Source organism: Solanum verrucosum, unplaced genomic scaffold (genome assembly GCF_900185275.1).
Source record: "Solanum verrucosum unplaced genomic scaffold, falcon-dt-bn FXZP01000261.1, whole genome shotgun sequence".
NCBI lineage: Eukaryota > Viridiplantae > Streptophyta > Magnoliopsida > Solanales > Solanaceae > Solanum > Solanum verrucosum.
In genome coordinates this window covers 4,301,419-4,321,492 of record NW_026019969.1, presented here as the reverse complement: position 1 = coordinate 4,321,492, position 20,074 = coordinate 4,301,419, and the positions used below count along the sequence as shown (strand labels likewise).

The window sequence follows — 20,074 nt, the reverse complement described above, 5'->3', positions numbered from 1 at the left end:
TTAAATATTACGAATTATTAATACAAAAAGAACACACAACAATCAAAGCCGGTCATTTTAGGAAGCATAAAAGGAAATGGAAAACCCCAAAGGTGGTGGAAAATGATTGAAAAGAATGGATTTGACTACTAGTAATAGGTTGGTGGTGGGGGAGATGGTGAAGGGGGTGGAGGTGAAGCATAGGTGACAGGTTCCTCGTACTTCTCAGGTGGTGGTGGTGAAGAATAGGTGACATGTTCCTCGTACTTCTCAGGTGGTGGCGGTGAGGCATAGGTTGGAGTTTCTTTGTAGTACGGTGGTGGTGGAGGTGAGTAGTATGTAGGTGATTGTTCATAGATCTTTGGAGGAGGTGGAGAAGATTTATAGGAAGGTGTAGATTCTTGGTAGTATGGTGGAGGTGGAGAATTGTAATAAGTTGGTGGTTGCTCGTAGTATTTTGGTGGAGGTGACTTGTAGTAAACTGGCGACTTGTAATATTTTGTTGGTGAAGGTGACTTGTAGTATTTAGATGGAGCGGGTGATTTGTAATATTTTGTTGGGGATGGTGATTTGTAGTAATAGTGTGTTGATGGAGTAGGTGACTTGTAGTACTTTGCTGGAGATGGGGACTTGTAGTACTGTGCGGGCGATGGGGACTTGTAGTCATACTTAAAAGGAGTGGGTGATTTGTAATAATGCTTTGAAGGAGTTGGGGACTTGTAGTAATACTTTGTTGCAACCGGTGACTTGTAGTAGTGCTTTGAAGGAACATGTGACTTGTAATACTTGGTTACAATGGGTGACTTGTAGTAGTAATGCTTTGAAGGAACATGTGACTTGTAATATTTTGCTGGTGATGGCGATTTGTAATAAGCATGCTTTGAAGGTGCTGGTGATTTATAGTAGTAGTGTGATGGATATGGTTTCTTGTAATAAGGAGTGGGCACATGATAGTTGGATGGAGATGGTGATTTGTAGTACTTGTTAGAGTTGTGAGAAGGTGAGGGTGAAGTATACTCATAAGAGTAATCAGCAACTACTGTGCTGGCTACTAAGCAAATTGCCAAAGTAACTGTTAGAAAAGACCATTGTCCCAACTTGTCTAAGCTTTTCATTTTGAACTGGAACCACTATATACTTGGAGAAAGAAAGGATAGAACTTAGACTTGTGTTGCATAGTTGAGTAGAGAGCTCTGGTTTTTATAGAGCAAAAAGTGAGACCCTCCTCAACATTAATGAAATAATAGCTTCGTAATTGCCCACTTGCCCACTAAGCTGAGAGCAAGGTCTAAATAAAGACTTTTATCAGTACTAAGTGGGAGGCATTATTTGATGACAAATAATAATTAAAATTAAATACCAAGTAGTTAAGGACTGATTATTTCTGAATAATGCACAGAGCAAAGAAATGTTCCTTGTTTTCTCAATGCCAAAATATGTAAGTTGTCATATGATCAAGTGTTCGGCATTGCCCCTATTTCAAAAGAAGAATATATATACAAACAAAGCCTATATAAGATTATGAATTGCTTATTCGAAAAAAAAACAAAAAAACATTAGTAGCCTGTAGTTATACCTTAGGATTATAGTTTTTCTTTTTTCATGTTTAAAGACAAGATTATAAGAAGTAATCACATATTGTATAATTTACACACAGATAGAGGGAAATAAAAAAGAAAAGCAAAAATGGCATGGGATAGTAAAAGAAGATGGTTTGATCATGTCCACTTGTACGTGTACACCAAATGCAGGTATACATAACATGAAAACTGAATGTATTAAGGGGAATAAGGTAGTAGCGGAGCCAGGAATTTAGTGAAGGATGTGCAAATTTTCTTCTTGGTTGTATTAAAGGTGTGCAAACTTAAATATACACTCATATTAACTAACATTTAACCATTGTACACCATATAATTATTTTATGGCGAAGGGTGTTCACCAGACCACCCTCGCCTAAGGTGGCTCCGCCCTTGATAAGGCAGACCAAAAATCATATGGGGAAAGTTTCCTTAAAGGATCTACAATCTCTTGGAGTTCATACGAACTTAGTATTGAACATAACACAAGCCTAATATCCATATAGGTGTGTGCACTGAAGCCACTTAACTGCGGCGAAGTGCAAAACCTATTTCGCACATGGCTTACATAACACAACTTGGTACACTTATGTTAGACAGGTGTTTGACATGAGTCTTCTTAGTTTGAAGAGGGATTACATGACAGAATAAGGATAAGTATAAAATTTAAAGAATCCTCATTGATTGACAAAAGTATTATAACAACATATCCAGTGTAATCCCAGGGTTAAGGGAGCGTATTTAGTGTTATCTAGCCTTAACCCTACCTTGAGGAAAGGTAAAGAGGTTATTTCTGGTAGACTCTCAACTCAAGTAAAACATAACACAAATCAAGTATCCAAAGCAAATACATAAATGAAAAAGCCATATTGGAAACAATGAAGAAGAGAACCGTAGCAACAACATAAGAAACAAGACAACACTAGACTATTTACTAATCTTCTGCTCTAATCTTTGACCTCCATATCTTACTATCTAGGGTCATGTACTCGGAAAGATGCAAACGTGTCATGCCTTATCCAATCACCTCTCCCAATACTAATTCAGCATACCTCTACCTCTCCTCATAATTACCATAGTCAACCAAACTCCAGGACCAACGTATGCCACCGTCCTTACAGTAAACATAAACAACGCCAACTAATTAAGGGAAACTATTGGCAGGGGAATGGAATTAAAGCAAAGTATTATATCCTCACCAAATTGAGAATCTACCAATATTTTGAGATTATTAAAATTTATATTTATTGTTTAACTTATTTATTATGAGAATGAAAAAGAAAGTGGGAATACCATCCATGTTTTTAAGAAAACTGAAAAAATTTAAGTTATATTGGGCTAATTTCTGGTGGAGTATTTTGTAGTTTTACCTTTTAAGATCAACAACAATATTATATCTTTTGACTTATTTTCCATCGATAAATATTTTTGGAAGAATAATGCATACGACTAAATTAAAATTCTATTTATTTTATATAATTTTATTTTCTTAAAAGGTGATAAGTACAATTATAATCCATATCCAAAATACAGCAATTTGTTGAAGCATCCATCCATTACCATATTTTGCACCGTTCCTCATATTTTTTTTCTTGTTAAATTTTTTGTAGTAGATAAGTTATAAGCCATTATTGAGGAGAAAATACTCAAGAGAAATATTAGACAAAGAGAAATAGTATTGAGCAAAGTAGAATTCTTGATAAATTACACCAAAATAAAATCTTGATACAATAAGCCAAAATAATGGAGATCTTACTTAAATCTCCAATGAAAAATATTACGAATTATTAAAACAAAAGAACATACAGCACACAAAGCCCATCATTTTGGGAAGCATAAAAGGAAATGGAAAACCCCAAAGTTGGTGGAAAATGATTGAAAAGAATGGATTTGACTACTAGTAGTAGGTTGGTGGTGGGGGAGATGGTGATGGGGGTGGAGGTGAAGCATAGGTGGCAGATTCCTCGTACTTCTCAGGTGGTGGCGGTGAGGCATAGGTTGGTGTTTCTTTGTAGTACGGTGGTGGTGGAGGTGAGTAGAATGTAGGTGATTGTTCATAGGTCTTTGGAGGAGGTGGAGAAGATTTATAGGAAGGTGTAGATTCTTGGTAGTATGGTGGAGGAGGAGAATTGTAATAAGTTGGTGGTTGCTCGTAGTATTTTGGTGGAGGTGGTGGAGATTTGTAAGATGATGGTGATTCTTCATAGTATTTCGGTGGGGGTGGAGGTGACTTGTAGTACTTAGGTGATTGCTCATAGTATTTTGGTGGAGGTGGAGGTGACTTGTAGTATGAAGGTGATTTCTCATAGTAAGTTGGTGGTGGTGGAGGAGAGTTGTAGTAAACTGGTGACTTGTAATATTTTGTTGGTGAAGGCGATTTGTAGTATTTAGATGGAGCGGGTGATTTGTAGTATTTTGTTGGGGATGGTGACTTGTAGTAATAGTGTGTTGACGGAGTAGGCGACTTGTAGTACTTTGCTGGCGAGGGGGACTTGTAGTAGTACTTTGAAGGAGTTGGGGACTTGTAGTAATACTTAGAAGGAGTGGGTGATTTGTAATAATGCTTTGAAGGAGTTGGGGACTTGTAGTAATACTTTGTTGCAACCGGTGACTTGTAGTAGTGCTTTGAAGGAACATGTGACTTGTAATACTTGGTTACAATGGGTGACTTGTAGTAGTAATGCTTTGAAGGAACATGTGACTTGTAATATTTTGCTGGTGATGGCGATTTGTAATAAGCATGCTTTGAAGGTGCTGGTGATTTATAGTAGTAGTGTGATGGATAAGGTTTCTTGTAATAAGGAGTGGGCACATGATAGTTGGATGGAGATGGTGATTTGTAGTACTTGTTAGAGTTGTGAGAAGGTGAAGGTGAAGTATACTCATAAGAGTAATCAGCAACAGCAGTGCTGGCAACTAAGCAAATTGCCAAAGCAATTGTTAGAAAAGACCATTGTCCCAACTTCTGTAAGTTTTTCATTTTGAAATGGAACCACTATATACTTAGAGAAGGAAAGGACAGAACTAAGACTTGTGTTGCATAGTTGAGTAGGGAACTCTGGTTTTTATAGAGAAAAAAATGACACCCTTCTCAACATTAATGTAATAATAGCTTCTTAATTGCCCACTTGCCCACTAAGCTGAGAGCAAGGTCTAAATAAAGACTTTTATCAGTACAAAGTGGGAGGCATTATCTGGTGACAAATAATAATTAATATGAAATACAAAGTAGTTAAGGACTGATTATTTCTGAATAATGTACAGAACAAAGAAACGTTCCTTGTTTTCTCAATGCCAAAATCTGTAAGTTGACATATGATCAAGTGTTCGACATTACCCCTATCTCAAAAGAAGAATATATATGCAACAGCTATCAGCAGCAATGGGCTTCAATACAAACAAAGCCTATATAAGATCAAGATCCACGGCAAAGCTACCAGAAACACACAGAAATTTCGAAAAGTTAAAACACAATGCTTATGTAATTAATGACAATATACATAACGAATGGTACATGAAGTCGACGATGTTCTTTACACAACTTCTTCAATGAAGCTCACCATGATTATCTTTCTCGGAGAAAATGCCAATTCCTATGGTCTCTTTAAAAATTAGCATATGAATTGCTTATTCGAAGAAAAAAAAAGCATTAGTAGCCTGTAGTTATACCATAGGACTATATCTTTTTTCTTTTTCATGTACAAAGACAAAATTAGAAGTAATCACATCAGGTAGAATTTACACACAGGTAGAGGGAAAAAGAAAAGCAAAAGTGGCATGAGATAGTAAAAGAAGATGGTTTGATCATGTCCCACTCGTACGTGGAAACCAAATGCAGGTATACGCAACATGAAAACTGAATGTATTAAGGGGATTAAGGTAGTAGCGGAGCCAGGAATTTAGCGAGGGATGTGCAATTTTTTTTCTCATAGGTGTGCAAACTTAAATATACTCTCATATTAACTAACATTTAACTTCTGTACACCATATAATTTTATGGCGAAGGGTGTTCACCAGACCACCATTTGCCTAAGGTGGCTCCGCCCGTGGAATAAGGTAGACCAAAAATCATATGGAGGAAAGTTGCCTTAAAGGATCTACAATCTCTTGGAGTTCATACAAACTTAGTATTGAACACAACACAAGCCTACTATCCATATAGGTGCGTGCAGTGAAGCCACTTAACTGCGGCAAAGTGCAAAACCTATTTCACACCTAACTCATGGCTTACATAACACAACTTGGTACACTTATGTTAGGCAGGTGTTTGACATGAGTCTTCTTAGTTTGAAGAGGGATTACAAGACAGAGTAGGGATAAGTATAAAATTCAAAGAATCCTCATTGGTTGACAACCCTTAATTCTATCAAAAAGATCAAATTATTAAGTATTACAACAATATACCCGGTGTAATCCCAGGGTTAAGGGATGGTAGTGTTATGTAGCCTTAACCCTACCTTGAGGAAAGGTAAAGAGATTATTTCCAGTAAACCCTCGTCTCAAGTAAAATATAACACAAATCAAGTGTTCAAAGCAAATACATAAATGAAAAAGCCATGTTGGAAACAATGAAGAAGAGAACTGTAGCAGCAACATAAAGAAACAAGACAACGCTAGACTATTTACTTACCTTCTACCCTAATCTTTGACCTTTATATCTTACTATCTAGGGTCTTGTACTCGATAACATGCAAATGTGTCATGTCTTGTCCAATCATCTCTCCCAATAACTAATAAGGAAGTAGTCATTGACGCAGCAAACGAGGGAGCATCGACCAGCGGAGGCCGACGACCGGCACCGGAAATATCAGCCGGCGGGAGGAGTTAAATAGCAGCACAAATAATTTAGGTGTGTCCTACAAAAACGAAACGGTCCCTCCGTAACCAGTCATCCATAATATCAAATAAATCATTTTCGTCTTTGGTAAACTTACCAATCTTAAAATAATATTGAAATACAATTTTCATATTTAAAAGGTAACTGCAACATTTTTTATTATAGATTTTTTCTTTATTTGAGATTATTAAAATTTATATTTATTGTTTAACTTATTTATTATGAGAATGAAAAAGAAAGTGGGAATACCATCCATGTTTTTAAGAAAAGTGAAAAAAAAAAAGTTATATTGGGCTAATTTCTGATGGAGTCTTTGTTTTGTATATTGTAATTTCACCTTTTAAGATCCACCACAATATTATATCTTTTCACTTATTTTTCCATCGATAAATATTTTTAGAAGCATAATTCATACGACTAAATTAAAATTCTCTTCAGTTTTTTATTATTCTGTTTATTTTATGTACAATTTTATTTTCTTAAAAGCTGGTAAGTACACTTATAATCCATATCCAAAATACAGCAATTCGTTGAAGCATCATCCAGACCATAATTTGCACCTTTCCTATTTTTTTTCTCGTTAAATTTTGTAGTAGATAAGTTATATGCCATTATTGAGGGGAAAATACTCTTGAGAAATATTAGACAAAGAGAAGTTGGTATTGAGCAAAGTAGAATTCTCGATAAATTACACCAAAATAAAACCTTGATACAATAAGCCAAAATGATGGAGATCTTACTTGAATCTCCAATGATAAATATTACGAATTATTAAACAAAAGAACAAACAGCACACAAAGTCCATCATTTTGGGAAGCATAAAAGGAAATGGAAAACCCCAAAGTTAGTGGAAAAGATTGAAAAGAATGGATTTGACTATTAGTAGTAGATTGGTGGTGGGGGAGATGGTGATGGGGGTGGAGGTGAAGCATAGGTGACAGGTTCCTCGTACTTCTCAGGTGGTGGAGCTGAAGCATAGGTGACAGGTTCCTCGTACTTCTCAGGTGGTGGCGGTGAGGCATAGGTTGGTGTTTCTTTGTAGTACGGTGGTGGTGGAGGTGAGTAGTATGTAGGTGATTGTTCATAGGTCTTTGGAGGAGGTGGAGAAGATTTATAGGAAGGTGTAGATTCTTGGTAGTATGGTGGAGGAGGAGAATTGTAATAAGTTGGTGGTTGCTCGTAGTATTTTGGTGGAGGTGGTGGAGATTTGTAAGATGATGGTGATTCTTCATAGTATTTCGGTGGGGGTGGAGGTGACTTGTAGTACTTAGGTGATTGCTCATAGTATTTTGGTGGAGGTGGAGGTGACTTGTAGTATGAAGGTGATTTCTCATAGTAAGTTGGTGGTGGTGGAGGAGAGTTGTAGTAAACTGGTGACTTGTAATATTTTGTTGGTGAAGGCGATTTGTAGTATTTAGATGGAGCGGGTGATTTGTAGTATTTTGTTGGGGATGGTGACTTGTAGTAATAGTGTGTTGACGGAGTAGGCGACTTGTAGTACTTTGCTGGCGAGGGGGACTTGTAGTAGTACTTTGAAGGAGTTGGGGACTTGTAGTAATACTTAGAAGGAGTGGGTGATTTGTAATAATGCTTTGAAGGAGTTGGGGACTTGTAGTAATACTTTGTTGCAACCGGTGACTTGTAGTAGTGTTTTGAAGGAACATGTGACTTGTAATACTTGGTTACAATGGGTGACTTGTAGTAGTAATGCTTTGAAGGAACACGTGACTTGTAATATTTTGCTGGTGATGGCGATTTGTAATAAGTGTGCTTTAAAGGTGTTGGTGATTTGTTGTAGTAGTGTGATGGATAAGGTTTCTTGTAATAAGGAGTGGGCACATGATAATTGGATGGAGATGGTGATTTGTAGTACTTGTTAGAGTAGTGAGAAGGTGAGGGTGAAGTATACTCATAAGAGTAATCAGCAACAACAGTGCTGGCTATTAAGCAAATTGCCAAAGCAACTGTTAGAAAAGATCATTGTCCCAACTTCCCTAAGCTTTTCATTTTGAACTGGAACCACTATACTTGGAGAAGGAAAGGACAGAACTAAGACTTGTGTTGCATAGTTGAGTACGAAGCTCTGGTTTTTATAGAGAAACAAAATGACACCCTTCTCAACATTAATGTAATAATAGCTTCTTAATTGCCCACTTGCCCACTAAGCTGAGAGCAAGGTCCAAATAAAAACTTTTATTAGTACAAAGTGGGAGGCATTATCTGGTGGCAAATATTAATTTATATGAAATACAAAGTAGTTAAGGACTGATTATTTCTCAATAATGCACAGAACAAAGAAATGTTCCTTGTTTTCTCAATGCAAAAATCTGTAAGTTGACGTATGATCTAGAGTTCGACATTACCCCTATCTCAAAAGAAGAGCAAAAAGAACATATATGCAACAGCTATCAGCAATGGGCTTCAATACAAACAAAGCCTATGTAAGATCACGATCCACGGCAAAGCTACCAGAAAACACAGAAATTTTGTAAAGTTAAAATACAACGCTTATGTAGTTAATGACAATATTATGAATCAAACATCAACTAATAAATGACAATTCCGTAGTTGCTAAAATTTGCAAATTTTGGTTTTTCCTCATTACATAATACAAACTGGGATATACAAAATACACCAGAAAAATGAATGTGCAAGTCATATGGTTTCGTTCTGTACTTATCTACACGATTGCAGATACATGGCTTCATAGCACTATGCTCATCGCCATATACTAGAATGATCTGTAGTATTCTAGTCATGTTTGCAACTTTGGTCTGTACTTGCCAATAAGACCATAATTGACAATAAGACTTTCACCAATAGTCATTGCAGGAGCAGAGTCCATCTTTAATATGGTGAAAACGATTAGAATCTCTAATGATTATCTCTCTTCCCTCTGCTACTGATATGAACTTCACCGCATTATGGCAATCTCCACATACTCGAAGATTTTTGAATATTCTGATGGGCTTTTGTTTGGATGTGCTAATAAGACCAAAGGCCAAAGCAATTTTCTCACTGTGCTGGAAAAGATATTGCTCCTTTTGTTCATCCTCCACCTCGTGAAGCACCAAGTCTGTCTTAGGAACATAGCCTATCTCCTTTATTTTAAGTGCTACCTTACCTAATTTGTCATATATCTCCTTTGCTTTGGGATGCTTTGTGTCACCTACATAAAACTTGTGGACACTATTTTCAGCTTCTATCCAACTACATCCAGCTTCCTTCACCATTCTCTTTTCTTTCATGTCTTTTCTGATCTTTGCTACCTCCTCCCATTGACCCCTCGAAGCATACAAGTTAGATAGTAAGACGTGTGCTGCTGGATCATTTGGCTCCTGTTCAAGAATCATTTCTGAGGCATACTTCCCCAGTTGTAAATTACCATGCACCTGGCAAGCCCCAAGCAAGGTGCGCCAAACAAGAGCATCAACATTCAAGGGCAGTGATTTGATAAACTGAACAGCCTTTTCAAGAGAGCCTGATCGGCCTAACAAATCAACCATGCATGCATAATGTTCCATCCTTGGAGTTATCCCGTGATCTATTGACATTGAGTCAAAATATTTCCATCCCTCATCAACTAAACCAACATGGCTACAAGCTGATAAAACAGCAATGTATGTGACTTCATTTGGTTTTATACCATCCTCAAGCATTTGATTGAACAATTCCACGGCTCTGTGGGCAAATCCATGTTTTGCAAAACCTGTTATAATTGAAGTCCAAGATATTACATTTCTATCTTCCATTCCTTCAAAAACTTGAAAAGCAGCCTCTATATTACCGCATCTAGAATACATAGATATCAAAGCATTGGAGACAGATTGGTTGGACTGGATCCCTGCTTTTAAGACCCGAGCATGGATCTGCTCTCCCTTTCCAACTGCACCTACACTTGCAGCTCCACTCAATAAACTAGCAAACGTGAAAGTATCAACCCCAACTTCAGAGTCTAAATGGCTGAAAAGTTCAAAAGCTTCTGCAGAATCCAAATTCTTTGAATATCCGTCAACTATTATGTTATAAGAAACTAAATTCTTCTCAAACAGAAGTTCGAAAGCTTTTCGGGCTTCTTCCATCCTACCAGACTTGGCATACATGCTAATTAGAGAGTTGGCTACACAGTTCACAGATGCAAGACCCAATTTCACTGCATGATTATAGATCTGTTCGCCCATAGCAGGATTCGAAATATTTCCACATGCCTTTAAAAGACTAGAAAATGTAAAATGGTTTGGTTTAACTGGACTATCTATCATCCTACAGTACAATTTAATAGCTTCCATATCGTAGTGACCGCTTTGCACATATCCAGTTATAATAGCAGTCCAAGACATGACATTATGATCAGCCATCCGATCAAAAACCTTTCTTGAATCATCCATGGATCCATCCATCGTACTTTTTGCATACATGTCCACCAAACTGCACCCGACACAAACATCTGCAGACAACCTAGACTTAATCACCCGACCATGCAGTTGCCTCCCAAGCAAAGACAACCCTGGCTCAGCACAAGCTGATAAAACACCACTAAACGTAAACCTATCAGGGACAAATCCTTCAGAAACCATTTCCAAGAACAGTCTAACAGCATCCCTTGAAGCACCAAGTTGTGAAAATCTAGTAATCATCAAAGTCCAAGTAACAAGATTCCTCTCAGGCATTCTATCGAACACTTTCTTAGCTGACCTCAAATCACTAAACCCTTTAGCAAACAAATCAATCAGTGCACACCCAACACAAATATCCGACTCAAAATACCCAGTTTTAATCACAAACCCAAATATCGCCAACCCAACCCACCCCAACTCCGCACTACAACATGCCTGAATCACCGCAGAGAAGCAGAACTGATTCGGGTACTCCCCAAACTCCACCATATCAAAGAAAGTAAACACGGATTCCAACTCCATACCACAATGAGCATAGCACGAAATCATTGCACTCCAAGAAACCAAATCCCGCTTCTCACCCATGCTCTCGAAAATCTTTTCAGCAGTATCCCAACTGCCCATTTTAGAATATAAACTTATCAACGAGTTAAGAAGAATGGTGTCCGGTTCGAGTGGCGAATCGTTGAGTTTAGAGTGTAGAAGTTTCCCAATTTGGAAATTTCGGGTCCTGATGCAAGATTTGAGGAGAACTGTATAGGAGGTGAGGTCAGGGGTAAAACCCATTTGAGAAATGTGATCAAGCGTCGAGATTGCTTGCTTAAGATTTCCAACATTGGCTTGTCGAATCAAAGTATCCTTCAGAGCTTCGAAATCAGGGTTCCTAATTCGACGGGATTTGAGGTTTTTTGGATTTGGGAGAAGGAGGGATGAATTTGGCGGGAGAGGGAAGAGAGAGAGTTATCATTATCTATAACGGTATTCTCGCTTCTGTGGTTCCCATATTGGACATTTATAAGACATCTCCGAACTCGATGTTACTCTCTATTTTCTATATATATATATACAGTAAAATTGAGAATATTTCTCCAACTGCAATCAATTTTATTCTCTATTCTCCTATATTCATACTTTCTATTTCACTTTTTTGATTATTTTATTACTAGTAAAAATACCCGTACTTCGCGCGCGAATTTAATATCACGAAATTTATAAAATAATACTAAAAACATATCAGTCATTAAAACTAAAACACTATATTATTTTACATACAAGATTACGTAGTAACGAACATTAATAATGTACAGGAAAATAAAAATTATAACATCTTATCACTTATCCTTAATAATATAAGAACAAATTTATGACTGTAAAAAAATACCAGGATCTGTAACATAATCAATGGTGTCAGTGAGCAACTCAACAGGAGCAAAGTACACGAATATTTAATTGTGCAGAAAAAGAATAAGAAGTTCAGAATTTTTGTTGTTTTAAAATGAGAGGAAATCCATCTATATATAGACAATAAATGGTAGTGTGAACAAATATTTGTTGTGCCTAATCGGAAAGGTCACAACTATTTGGAAAAGTTGCAACCCTTCAGAAAGGTTACAACATTTCATAAAAGTCACAATTTTTCATAAAAGTCGCAACTCTTCGTTGATATCGTAACTTTTCATAAAAGTCACAACTTTTCATAAAAGTCACAACTTTTCATAAAACTTACAACTTTTCATAAAAGTCACAACTTTTTATATAAGTCACAACTTTTCATGAAAGGAAAGACTAGTTTTGAAAATAAAGAAATAAAAATAGAATCCTGATTTCTGATGGAGCCACGTAGGCGGGCCTAAGATTCTCTTATATATATATATATATGATTATTTATATTATATAATATTTGCTCCAACTGCAATCTATTTTATTCTCTATTCTTTGGTATTCATACTCTCTATTTCACTTTTTTGATTATTTTATTATTATTTATATTATATAATATCTGTAATTAACATATTATAAATTATATAAGACTATTAATTAAATTATAATATGCGTTGTTATTTTTTAATGTAATATAATATTTTAAAAAATATATTATTTAATATATACCACTTTCAACCATAATTAATGATATTTTAATTTTTAAAATTTTCTTCAATTTAGATATATAATTTAAAATTATTACTATTTTTCATTATAAATAATGCACAAAAATTAAATGATAAGAATCTAAAAGTACAAATACATAACATAATAATTAATGCATTTATGGGAGCAATGTAATAAACTTAAAAAATGAGTATTTATATAATGTTTATATATTGATTTCACTTTTATTTTAATTGTCCATTAGTATGTATAATATATAATATTACTTGTAATTTATGTTATTTAGAAATTTAGAATAAAATATAATTTTATATTAAATAATAAAATTGAAAAGAAAATATTTTTATATTACATGAAGATTATTTAGCGTGATTATTTGAAAAATAGAAGAAAGAGTTTATATTATGAAATAAGAAAAATAAAATGAAATAGAAATAATAATATGATATTGAGGAGAGAGAGAAAATATATTCCCTTTTAGAGAGTAAAATAGAGAATTTGGTTGAAGTTAATTGTCTCCAAATATAAAGATATTCGCATTTCGAGAATAAAATAGAAAATAGGATTAGAGTTAGATGGTATCCGTATTAAAATTCAACTAATTCATGTTTACACCACGTAGGAGTGTAACGCCCTAATTGCTAGAAGTCTCCTACCAAGATTTTTTTTAATAGTTACACCTACTGCATCACATTACACATATCCTTGTATACACCTAGCTTCCTTCCATAAAACGAAAAAAAAGGGCAAATGCAAAGAGCTCCTTCTTCTTTTTATTAATAAATACCACATATTCATTAATACCACTTAACCATAATTGGGGAAAACAAGCTAAAAAAAAAAAAAAAAAAAAGACAATGGCAACACCTTCTTTTTCCTTTGGCTCAACACTAGTCTTATGTGTAATTTTTGCTTCCTTAATAGCACTAACTACTAGTAACTCCTTGGCTGATTTGTGCATCAAATGCCAGAGTCCAAAATTTTGCTTGCAAGTTTTTGGCCTTAATCCTCATAGGAATCCTTACGAGTTGACACTAGAGGCAATCAACTTAACATTTACAAACGCTTCCGATACAACCAATAAGATTCATACCTTTCTAGATCAGACAAACGACGAAAACTTACAAGAGATATATAATTATTGTTTGAATTATTATGAATCTTCTATTGATATTTTAAGAGACGTGGAGGATCACTTGTTAAAGCAAGGTATATTTGATACTTTGAGCACTATTGGAGCCTTTGTCCAAGAAGTTGGTTCTTCTTGTGAAGATAGATTTCAAGAAATTGTCGATGATGTTTATGCCTCCACTCTTACTGAGAACAACAATAACATGAGGAATTTTGGTAGTATTATTATTGTTGCTGGAGATCTTCTATCTAATTCAACATCCACAAATAAATAGTATGTAATAAATGTCAAAAGTCATTGAAAGAATGAGAATAAAGGGAGTAATGTTTTTTTTTCTTTTAAAAAAAATCACTTAACCATAATTAATTAATATATATTATTTTCTTATTTAAACACTTATATTATAATAAATTAAATTGGTTTGGTGGACACGAGGCGGGGCGTTTTAGTTATCAAATTTATGAATGAAAATCTTTAGAGTTAAATAAAAAAGGGCAATTCAGTGCACTAGCTTCGGCTATGTGTTGGATCCTGAGAAGAGCCGAACCACAATCTTACCTTACAAATTCTTTTGTGGCTTACTAACCAATTTTTCTTAATTTTTCCTTCAATATTTACAAACTATTCAAAGGATAAAGAATAGGTTAGCCAACAAAGCTAAATAACAGTGACATCATTGTTTAACCCTTTTTCTTTTTTGCTTTCACTTAGCTGTTAGAAAAAAAAATCAAGAAATCAAGATTCTATAAGTTACATAAGCTATGACATTTACATGTATAAAGATCTGCTTTCCAGATACAAAGGGCTAAAATTATTCAGACTTACTTCCTCCACTCCATATTCTATAGTGTTTTTAGCTTGGAGAGAGGTGATTAGATAGGATATTTGTTTTCAAATAGTGGAGACTTTTTTTTTTCCTTCTGTTTTCGGGGACAGGCATGAAAACCACAAAGGCCAGCCATAAGAATTTGGAGAAATCTTAGCAATGTGAAGTTTGTCTGTCACACATTTGATGTTGCAACTTGCCTGCTTTTCCATATGATCGGAGCCACGAGCATCCATACTGGTAAATTTGAGAAATGTCAAAAGCATCACATTATCCAAAATCTTTATAATTATACCATAGTTAACAATATGGAAGCTGAGCAACTTACTGTAAACACAAACTGCAAGCCATTCATTCACTACCCTTACCCAAGTACTTGTCCAACCAACATCTATTGTAAACCTGCAGATTAACAACAAAAAGCACTACACAATAAGCATTTCGTTTACAACTTCTATTGGTTCATTTTTCTTTCTTAAGAAGTAGCAAGCAAGCATTTCAATTTCCTGCCATCAAATGCTCTGATATCTGTTATCATTTCGAGCTGAAACCAGAACATTTTATCGCCCAAATCAAAATTTATATGTTGTCTGAAGATGAAGGAACTTACTTCTTCATGGCGTGATTAGGATTCCATCCAATTAATAGCATTGCAAAATACATAGCTCCTGTCGCAAAGACAAAATGAAAGAATCCATAACCATATGGTACATCATCTTCTTCTGGTGCATCATCCTTCTTGAACTGCAACTTGTTTCTGTTAGAAATTTTTCTCAGGTATATTCGGATTATTATGTAATTGAAAATATACCTGAAAGCATTTTGAATCAATTCCAGTAGAAAATGTTGCGATGACAATTGTGAGGACCGCTACAACAAAGCTCTGTACAAAATTAAGAGTGAAAGCTTACTTAATTACATGCTGAAAAAGGGATATATTAATTCTAGTATTCTACTACACCACTATATATTATAAAGTCAAGACTCTAATAAGAATCTTAGCAGCACATGAGATACTTCCCCTAGATTATATAGCATTTGAATCTAAAGGCTGGATAAAGCTTGTCCAAATTATTAGAACAATAGAATAATACTAGAACTGAACTGAACCTTTGCCAATTTTTACTCAAGATTGACAAACTAGCAAGACATAATGCTACATGTTTAATGACTCAACGAACATCTTGAGTCATTTAGAGGTTGGAAACTTACTATGATGGTGAACCAGTCTCCTTTTCCAGTTGGCGATTCTGCTTTCCGGATGCATCTCTCTTCTGCAGGTTCACTGTAAGTAGATACAAGAAATTTATAAGAAATAATAGCATAATGTGATGAAACCATAGATACCTAATTGTGTATTGGCATTCTCTCAAGTGGAAGCTTGAACCAAACAGAGGGACATCCTCAAAGAAATGAAACTTATAATATGAAAACTTAACTTGTGACAAGTTTAAGTCATCTACTTTCTATAAGTTTGAGAATATACCAAGATATGCCAGTTCTTACTTCAGGTTCTTCGGAGCACAGCTTCTCACTCAACAAATGACATTACTTATAGAAATTGATATTCCTAAAAGGCTCAAGTGATGATAGATAACGAATGCTCAAGAAACTATGGTGTAGTGCTTAGCCTCAAATTTGTGCCTTTTCTTTTTTGCACTCTTAATGAATTAAAAGAGAAGGACACAAGGTTTATGAAAAAAAAATCCAAATCATACCTTCTGATGGCAGACCAGCAGAGGAACACCACATATAGCCCCATAAAACCTGGAGTCAGGAATCCGGCATTCACCTGGTGCTTTCATCAATTAATATAAATTATCCCAACAAAAAAATGTAAACACAAGATACTCAGACTCACTTTGGGGTGGAGAGAAACACTGGTCATGAGTTGGAGGAGTACTAATGTCCAGGAGATGAAGAAGATATTAAGAAGGCACGATGGTTGAGGCGTATACCAAATGTACATTAAGATGATCCCGAGGATGCATATAACATATGCAACTGTTGCAAGTAACATCATTTGGACGTGGCTGCAAAATGGTTTTATTTCCATTAGCACTAATCATCAACCGTTTTAAACCTTCATAAGAATCACATAAAATGTAACATCACTGAAATGTACTGCATGTTCTTTTTGGATCTGAACTTTAGCCTTTAAATAATAATTCTGATTTTAGCAAGCAGAAGTTTTTTATTTATAATAGAATATAGCGCCTGAACCAGTTATTCAAATGAGTTGATAGCATCATAGTGCACATAATTTCCTAAAATCTTGTCTGAAATACATCCCCATGCATAAGATCAAGGTTTGCTATCCTTGATCAAAACTTATGTAAAAAGAGGGACTAAGCCAATTACCATCTCACAGCATATTTCTCAGAATGACAGAAATCGTTGAGCCATGTGATAAAACTGATTATACTTATAAGCTGGATTAGTAAAAATACCCTGCAAATGGATCAGAAACAGAATCAACGTGAGGGTATGACTAACTGTGAATTACCTAAGATGTTATGCTTAATTTTAACATCAAAAGCCAACACTAAAGTGATTGTGCATGACGAAAAAGAAGCATGCTAGATGAGTTTGTCATACCCAGCACCAAAATGCGCAACCTGGCCTGTCCAGAAAACACAACATCATTCAGCAATTTATCATATATTGATAAAACTACATATGACTGACTTGTTAAATCTGAAGTATTTGAATGAAGACACTACAATAGTATGCATCTATACTAACCATAGATTGAAATAATCTCTGCTGGAAGAAGAAAGGGTAGTACAATTAGAGAAATATTCATGAAAAGCTTGGCAGACCACCATCCTGAGTGCCATAATTCTCTGCGGTCATTTAATTTCGAAGTACCAGCTGTAGATAGGAACATGGCGAAATAGAATAGCTATAATGATCATGTTAAGGATTGACTGAGAAAATCAATAATTTCATCATTGAGCTGCATGCCCATACAAAGCCATAAAAGTCTCAACTTATTACTATCATTCAGTAAATTTTACGACTGACTGTAAACTAGCTAACTTGAATCAAATGGGATTAGAGAGGTAGGATACAGAACACCCCAAGCTTACTCTCAATACTCCTTCTGCACCCATACAGTCTTCACCACCATTACATCCTTTAAGTCCTACAGAGATAGATATATACATCGTTAGAATTGTGTACTACAGATGTAGCACTAGAAATAGGAATCTATGGCAAAAATAAAGAATGAAACAATCTTACTCTTCATTTCTTTCAAAATGCTATGGCCATAATCACGAACAGCCCAAGCTAATAAATTAGCAATGAGAAACAATATGGCGTAAAGATATCTAGCCATCCAAGGATTAGAGCCATGTCGAAATTGGTCTAACCAGGAACCGTGCTTGATCTTGCTATATCTCTCAATAGTTCTTCCCTCCATTTCTTCTTTAGAGCCTTCACCTGTTGTCATGGCATTAAAGTAGCAATGCAGGGGAAGTTGAATTCTTCAATTCCTCTACCACCTCCCCATCTGCAAAAGCAAAAAAGGGAATCTTAGTAGCTCAGTTGATTGGCTATCTGAACTCTCACTTTGTTCGTAAGAGCTCGATACCCCACCTTGTAATCCCCTACCTCAATTCCCTTTCGGAAAAAAAAAACAAAAAGGCTAGGATGTAGTGATCCAACTGAATTGGAATGGAATATAAGAAAGATTGATGTGAAATGCATGAACCAGATCCTGATTCTAAAGTTGTGAATAGGAAGCAAAGAAACTATTACAAAATTACTTTTATTAAAAATGAATTTTAGTACCATCACAACAACAAAGGTTTATTAAGCACGGCTTAACCAAGTTCCTGTATCTTTTTGAACAACTATATCGGCTGTAATGGACCATTAACAATACTTTAAGTTTGGTAAATCAAAGTTATGTTGGTCAAATTTGTCTGCTAAAAAGCATCCTAGAACTACTTTCTATGTGAAATGATGGTCCAGTAAGAACTACTCCAATCATTTTAGTAATTTGTTGGTATGAAATAACTTTGCACGGAATTTAAGAAAACAAAAAAAAGCATTTTTGATATGTATAACGTACCAAAATGTCATTCAAAAGAAATATGTATTTTTTTAAAAACAAGCAAATTGAAACGGAGGAATTAAATAAACCATTCCTTCCTGATAAGTGAGATCTTTCGTAAATCAATAGCAAAGTGAAGGTTGGCATCAATACGAAACGAATAAAAAGGCAGATCGAATTATTGAAATTATTCTGCCTTTCCATCCAAGAGATAAACAAAAAAATATTAAAATTAGACCATAAAAACACGTGCAACTCACGTGATAATTCCATTATATTGTTTTCTGTTTTCTGTTTTAGTTTTCCAAGAAAGAAGTTGCTTGTGTTAACAGCAAAGAATCTGCAAAAGAGCTCCTCCATTTTGAAACACATTTTCTTCTTCCTATCTATGCAAAATTGCCTCTCAATACATACAAATAATACAATAGTATAAATAACTGCAACTTTCTATCACAATTACATACCCGTAACAGATCGAGAATCGCACGCGTTTGAAGCTGAAAATGCAGTTGATTCCAAATTAAAGTGTTGTTGCTAAACTTAATTTGAATGAAGAAGAAGACAATGTGTAACTTATTTTCTGTATTTTATAAAGAAGAAAGTTTGGTTTTTGGTTTTGATGGGAAACTTTTAAGACTCATTTTAGAAGAAGAGTAAACTAGAATAAAGTACTACTCCATTACTTGATCCTAATTTAGTGGAAGTGGACCCTACACATGCTTCGGCGCATGCCAATTGAGCATGCCTTTCCTAAATAAATACTAATCTCATTTTTTTATCTCCCTAATTTAGATTAATTAAATATTCAAAATTATACTAAAATGTGAATCTTTAAAAACGAAAGGTACTAATACAAACATGAAAAATATTTTATGTCGTCATAAGTAATGATTCATGTGTGGGAGATTAACAGCTTTATAGCTTTTAGTTAGTACTAAAATATAAATAGCCTACTTTCCTATTTGGTAGGTTTATATTATCTAGAATATTAAAGACTAAACTCGCAGTTTTGGAAGCATAATGATTAGCTTGGTGATCATTTTGATTGCAACTTTAGATTTTACCTCAAGAAATGTAAGGGATTATTGATTTCTAGCTTAACTTAGACATGCCACTAAGTTGGAGTAAAACTAGTAAAATGTGAAACGTTTTAA

The 20,074-nt window shown here is 35.0% G+C and overlaps 4 protein-coding genes and 1 pseudogene across 5 annotated transcripts; all 5 read right to left on the bottom strand.

The window, feature by feature from the left end:
- Window positions 1–1,094, bottom strand: LOC125815899 (extensin-1-like). The gene has a single exon (XM_049495472.1). It carries the CDS (start codon window positions 1,092–1,094, stop codon window positions 129–131), a length of 966 nt encoding a protein of 321 aa, XP_049351429.1. The 3' UTR covers window positions 1–128.
- Window positions 1,095–3,453: 2,359 nt separating this feature from the next.
- LOC125816565 (extensin-2-like) lies at window positions 3,454–4,536 on the bottom strand. The gene has a single exon (XM_049496179.1). It carries the CDS (start codon window positions 4,534–4,536, stop codon window positions 3,454–3,456), a length of 1,083 nt encoding a protein of 360 aa, XP_049352136.1.
- A 2,736-nt stretch (window positions 4,537–7,272) lies between these two features.
- On the bottom strand, window positions 7,273–8,450 carry LOC125815900 (extensin-2-like; annotated as a pseudogene).
- Window positions 8,451–9,169: 719 nt separating this feature from the next.
- Window positions 9,170–11,757, bottom strand: LOC125815886 (pentatricopeptide repeat-containing protein At3g49170, chloroplastic-like). The gene is given in 2 exon segments (XM_049495454.1): window positions 9,170–11,705; window positions 11,707–11,757. Coding segments are annotated over 2 exon segments (2,550 nt in total). The 3' UTR covers window positions 9,170–9,206.
- A 2,990-nt stretch (window positions 11,758–14,747) lies between these two features.
- Window positions 14,748–19,481, bottom strand: LOC125815892 (uncharacterized). 2 transcript variants are annotated; one of them, XM_049495462.1, is made up of 13 exons: window positions 19,385–19,481; window positions 18,104–18,374; window positions 17,932–18,005; window positions 17,603–17,762; window positions 17,456–17,480; window positions 17,219–17,308; window positions 16,719–16,890; window positions 16,576–16,649; window positions 16,070–16,142; window positions 15,669–15,740; window positions 15,468–15,601; window positions 15,186–15,259; window positions 14,748–15,094 (listed from the first exon to the last, which is right to left on the bottom strand). In XM_049495462.1, the coding sequence occupies exons 2-13, from the start codon at window positions 18,312–18,314 to the stop codon at window positions 15,033–15,035; spliced, it is 1,221 nt and encodes a 406-aa protein (XP_049351419.1). In that variant the 5' UTR covers window positions 18,315–18,374; window positions 19,385–19,481; the 3' UTR covers window positions 14,748–15,032. The 2 variants fall into 2 exon arrangements, with proteins under 2 accessions (XP_049351419.1, XP_049351417.1); XM_049495460.1 differs by lacking the exon at window positions 19,385–19,481 and having other exon boundaries at window positions 18,104–18,421.
- Between the last annotated feature and the right edge of the window lie 593 nt (window positions 19,482–20,074).

Excerpts from the sequence above, each read along its gene's own strand:
- LOC125815892 (XM_049495462.1), bottom strand. The coding sequence starts at position 18,314 with ATGACAACAGGTGAAGGCTCTAAAGAAGAAATGGAGGGAAGAACTATT. Across the intron at positions 15,260-15,467 it reads CCTAATCACGCCATGAAGAA|GTTTACAATAGATGTTGGTT; the intron begins GTAAGTTCCTTC and ends GTTAATCTGCAG. Across the intron at positions 15,095-15,185 it reads GCTTGCAGTTTGTGTTTACA|TATGGATGCTCGTGGCTCCG; the intron begins GTAAGTTGCTCA and ends CAAATTTACCAG.
- LOC125815899 (XM_049495472.1), bottom strand. The coding sequence starts at position 1,094 with ATGAAAAGCTTAGACAAGTTGGGACAATGGTCTTTTCTAACAGTTACT.
- LOC125816565 (XM_049496179.1), bottom strand. The coding sequence starts at position 4,536 with ATGAAAAACTTACAGAAGTTGGGACAATGGTCTTTTCTAACAATTGCT.